At 39.0% G+C, this 5,666-nt stretch overlaps 1 protein-coding gene across 1 annotated transcript; it reads right to left on the minus strand.

The window, feature by feature from the left end:
- Positions 1–292: 292 nt before the first annotated feature.
- Positions 293–4,297, minus strand: LOC146839101 (uncharacterized). Its single transcript, XM_085603109.1, has one exon. It carries the CDS (start codon positions 3,615–3,617, stop codon positions 1,932–1,934), a length of 1,686 nt encoding a protein of 561 aa, XP_085459235.1. The 5' UTR covers positions 3,618–4,297; the 3' UTR covers positions 293–1,931.
- Positions 4,298–5,666: the final 1,369 nt, after the last annotated feature.

A 5,666-nucleotide genomic window follows, 5' to 3' on the forward strand; every position in this document is an offset into this window, starting at 1 on the left:
GTCGATATTATTGTGTTTCATCATAAATTTCTGATATTAGTGTTTCTCGATATTTGATGGCTGACGTTGCATCACTGATCCATATAAACCATCTAATATTACGCTGCAGAATCAGCAGGTTGATAGCTGTGTGCCATGCATCCACTCGATGATTGATTCACACCATCTTTTCCAACTAGACAGTCTCTTTACACTTCACTCAACTTTGCATTCATGAGCAAGGCAAATTTAGCTATTTAAAAATATTTTTTAACCACTCTGTAAGAACTTTAACAGGAACCATCATGACTTCCAGCGCCTTTATTTTAAGATACAGCTGAAATTTTGTTTCTCGTTTGCCTAACTTCATTTTGTTTTTGCAATCCCATTTAAAGCAATTAAACAAAATATGTAACACATTTAGACATTTTCTTTTTAATAAAGCATACAATTAAAAAAAAACTCATTATCAAACGTATCTTAAACACCTCATATATCTACCTTCTTCTCTTACATTTCATTATTCACAGCTGACGGTCATCTCTGGTTATCTACCCACTTCCCTTAATCTAAACATACTGTGAAACAAGTAAATAAAGGAAGCACTAAAATATAACAGAATTATTTTTTGATAAAGGAGAAAACAACAGCTTCATTGGTGCATAGTGTCAAACAAAATATTCTGTATTAAGAAAGTCAATGAAAACGTAAGCTCCTGGACATGACCTGAAATATTCAAGCATCTACTCTTGCAACTTTCCTTGGTCTACAGTGTCTTTGCTTAGATGATTAAAGATTATTCTCTTCCCGTTCAAAACAACTGTTTTTCTCGCACATTTTGTGAAATGTGTTCTTTACCTTGAAAACTTAGCAATTTCATGATAAATGGGTGTGGTCCACGGTTTTCTACAATTTATGGGGACGATTTAGGCATCGCCTGCCCCACCGTTACAAATCCGCTGCACCTTATTGACATGTAATAGTGTGGTCACTGGGATAGACGTCACCCACTTTGCGTGTGCTCCTACAACCCAGCACAGTCTAGATCTCTGCTTGGGTAAAACAGCATGAAAAACATACTTCAAGAGGGACTCGTGACAGGGTTCTCTGCAGAAGAAAATGATTAAATGAGTGACAGGATAGCATACGGTGATTGTGACTGAAGTTTTCAATAATAGGAATAGATATGAAGCAATTTCTTTGTTTTCACTCAGTTGGTTCATTTCGAGTTGTAACTAGTCTATGAGCCTGAAGTTATCAGACAGAACAGCTACAAGCTAATTTATAGCTTATATTTACAAACTGGGAATTGACCTTATCAGAGCTAAAAATCTATTCAGAGTTTGGTTTTACATTTCTGTAGTAGTCTTTGCTGATTTGTATTCTCTTAGCCATGTGTGTGTACCCGCTGCACATTCACCTATGTCTTTTATAGTCAGTATGGGGTGTCTCATGATTCAGTGTCAGAAGTTATTTTGGCATTCTCCAATGTGTTGTCTTATTTTTAGTAACATAGGGTTCTGAATTGTAGACTTTCGTGCATTCAGACAACTGATAACACTTTTGGCCAGAATGGGTTCTCTCACTGCAAGCAAGATGAGTTTTCCAAATAAAATTTTCTGGTACTCAGAGCACTGATAAGGTATTTCACCCGTTTGGATTCTCTCATGTTGTGTAAGTTTGTATTTACAACTGTAATAATTAGGACAGCCGGCAGACCGATAAAGATTTTGTCCAGTGTGGGTTTTCTTATGTTGAGTGAGAAGTGGGGTTGTAACTGAAGCTTTTCTAGCATTCAAAACACTGAAATGTCTTTTTTCCTGTATGTTTTCTGATGTTGTGTGAGGTTAGATTTCACACTAAAGCTTTTTTGGCATACAGATCTCTGAAAACGTTTTTCCTCAGGGTGGATTCTCTCATGAATAGTTAGACTGGCTCTCTGACTAAAGCCTTTACGTGTATTCAGAGCACACATAAGTATTTTGTTCAATGTGTGTTATCTCAATTTGAGTAAGACCAAATTTATAATTAAAGATTTTCCGATGTTCGGCGCACTGACATGGTTTTTCCCCCATGTATGTTATCTCACATTGAGTGAGACCATCACTCTGATGGAATCTTTTGGGGCATTCTGAGCACTCATACATTTTTCGCTCAGTGTGTGTTCTCTCATGTTGAATAAAATTATATTTCTGACTGAAGCTTTTCTGGCATTCGGAGCACTGATAAGGTTTTTCCCCAGTGTGGGTTCTCTCATGTCGAGTGAGATGGGTTTTCCAAGTGAAACTTTTGCTGCATTCAGGGCACTGATAAGGCTTTTCCCCGGTATGTGTTCTTTCATGATGAGTGAGACTGGTTTTCTGACTGAAGCTTTTCTGGCATTCAGGGCACTGATAAGGCTTTTCCCCAGTATGTGTTCTTTCATGGTAAGTAAGACTAATTTTCTGACTGAAGCTTTTCTGGCATTCAGGGCACTGATAAGCCTTTTCTTCAGTATGTGTTCTTTCATGGTAAGTGAGATGGGTTTTCTGACTGAAGCTTTTCTGGCATTTAGAGCACTGGTGCGGCTTTTCCCCAGTATGTGTTCTTTCATGGTGAATGAGACTGGTTTTCTGACTGAAGCGTTTATGGCATTCAGGGCACTGATACGGCTTTTCCCCAGTGTGTGTTCTTTCATGGTGATTGAGACTGGCTTTATGACTGAAGCCTTTCTGGCACTCAGAGCACTTATAAGGTTTTTCCCCAGTGTGTGTTCTCTCATGTTGAATGAGGATACATTTGTGATGGAAGCTTTTTTGGCATTCAGAGCACTGATAAGGTTTTTCCCCAGTGTGTGTTCTTTCATGGTGATTGAGACTAGTTTTATGAATGAAGCCTTTCTGGCACTCAGAGCACTTATAAGGTTTTTCCCCAGTGTGTGCTCTCTCATGTTGAGTGAGGTTACATTTATGATGATATCTCTTTAGGCATTCAGAGCACTGATAAGGTTTTTCATCAGTATGTGTTCTTTCATGGAGAGTGAGACTGGACTTCTGACTGAAGCTTTTTTGGCATTCAGTGCACTGATAAGCTTTTTCCCCGGTGTGTGTTCTTTCATGACGTTTGAGACTAGTTTTACGACGGAAGCCTTTCTGGCACTCAAAGCACTTGTAAGGTTTTTCCCCAGTGTGTGTTCTCTCATGTTCAGTAAGACTGCTTCTCTGATGGAAGATTTTGGGGCATTCTGAGCACTCATACATTTTATGCTCAGTGTGACTTCTCTTGTGTTGAATAAGAGTGCATCTATGACTGAAGCTTTTCTTGCATTCAGAGCACAGGTATGGTTCTACCTCACTGTGTTCTCTCTCATATTCAGTCAGATGGATTTTCTGATTAAAGCTTTTCTGGCATTCAAAGCACTCGTAATTCCTTTCCCCAGTGTCTGTTTTTTCCTGGTTAGTGAGGCTGCTTTTCTGAATAAAGTTTTTCTGGCATTTAAAGCACTGAAAAGCTTTCTTCCCACTGTGTGTGGTCTCATTTTGATTGAGATAGAATTGACAACTAAAGCTGCTCTCGCATTCAGTACACGTATAAAATGTATTTCTGGAGTTAATGTCTCCAAACTGGGTTTTCTCTCGCACAGATGCCATGTAGTGCATATGTTGTCACCTCTAGAGCTATCCTAAGTTATCCTATAAACTTACTGAGCTGTCCCATTGCACCTATGAGGATGTCTACAACGTATATCCGTGTACGTTCTCTCATACAGAAATCTTAACATGTTGAAACTTTAGTTTTACACACATACACATATTTAGAATTCTATAAAGCACTCACAAGGAATTTGACATGTGTTTGGTGTTAGTACGACGGATAGGATTTTACATTCGGGTCAAGGTAGGAAATAGGCATTTCAAGGATAATAGCATTCACTCCCTTTTACCTTTCCGTTTCCCAATGAGACAAAGATCACACCAGGAAAGTCATTAATTGTGAAGGTTCTAAGTAGTTATAAAGAAGTTGATCAACCACAGAGACAGAGGTTGCGGTGGGTATCTTTTACGCTAAATGTTGTGCTCTGCTGTCTTTGCTTTGCTGAGGTCCGTGAAAGATCTTTACGAGTTTATTTTTTGCACTGCTTTAGTTCTATCATCTTAAATAGGATGGAACCTGCAAATAAAGCTTGTTTTGTCATATCGAGGGTGATGATATTTCTAACAAAAGCTCCCACTTTCTGTGCGAGGATATGATGATGATTAGTTTCTGTGCTGCATTCTTCTAGTACCATCTGTTTGAAGTTATAACAGAAGTTATTCTCAAGTGCACTGTGCTCAGCTTTCATTACTTTGCATTATTGTATGCATCTCAAGATTTCTCTTTGGAGTGAGAATATTCGTACAACTAGTACTTGCACTGAGCTCTCATTTTACATGTGTTCCTTTTACATTTCTGAGGCTATTTAGTGCAAAGAGCTCAAACCTGTAAATTGTTTTGGATACTTTCACTTAGGAGCTTTGTTAATGTTGAATGTAAAGTATGGAATTAGAAAAAACAAGGTTTGCATTCAGTAGTTTTCAGTAGTTGCGAATTCCCAGTTGCTCATCAATCCTGGCTCTCCTAGTCATTGTTTCCTTGTTCACGCTCTGAGACATCTTCACCTCTTCAAAAACATTTTTGCAGTGTTGACTTTGTGTTGCATATTAGTAAATTACCATGTTGCCTTGCTGCCCATTCTTCAGTCATCTGCAGGATTGATATCAGATATTGTTAATGGACAGAAATTGGCACAGATGAATAACATTTATGAACTGATTTAATGCAAAATGATAGAATTGTGAGAAGGGAGAATGGCAACCATTTGAATTGCTTTTGTCTTAGAATTAAAGGACTTTGTTGTGCTATACACATCAGCAACTTGACAAAACTGGGCACAGGTTTGATGAGTGCTAGCGTTTGAGGAAAAGTTACTGCAGACAGATTTGAGATCCCTGCACACTTTCTTTCCGTGTCAGGAAGAGTGAGTCCCTGCGTATGCCTGGGCTGAGTCTGGCCTTAGCTACACTTCTTGCAGGTGAATGACAAGGTGTGTATGCAGAAGAGTGTCTGAGCATGACAGCAGTGTGAGTGCTCTAGACATGTAGACTTAGGTGTGAGGTTGAAAGTGAAAGAAAGTGCAGGGGAGATGCCTACAGGTACTCCTGTGGAGTTGCAGTATTTAATGTGCAGACTGGGCTAGGCGAATAAGGATTTCCTCCTGGAACGTCCAAGCAAGGGATGGGATGGACAAGAGATGAGAAAAAAACTCAGTGAGACTCAAGATTGGAAGGTCTAGCACAAGCTAGGTCCAAGGAGATGGTAGATGAATTCTATGGGGTCCCTTGGTGGATACATTCGCTGCAGTCTCTTGGTGCCCAAGTTACCTTCACCAGACAAGGGTGATGCAGGAGTCAGTGGGAGAGTGATCACCACGACCAAGGCCTACCTATATGGTTATAATATAATGCAAAATGAAAGTTTGTGGGAATACAACCATGACAACAAACAATAATGTGTTCACATTGTTCTGGCCCAGTATTCACTAACAAAACTTGGATGAATTAGTCACTTATGGACTAATTGTCAGAATACAATCTGATGATTTATTTAGAATATTTAATAGACAATCCCAATATTTCATGAGTTTATTGTACAACTGATTCGTTTTGTTC

This window comes from Triturus cristatus, chromosome 4_2 (genome assembly GCF_964204655.1).
Source record: "Triturus cristatus chromosome 4_2, aTriCri1.1, whole genome shotgun sequence".
Lineage (NCBI taxonomy): Eukaryota > Metazoa > Chordata > Amphibia > Caudata > Salamandridae > Triturus > Triturus cristatus.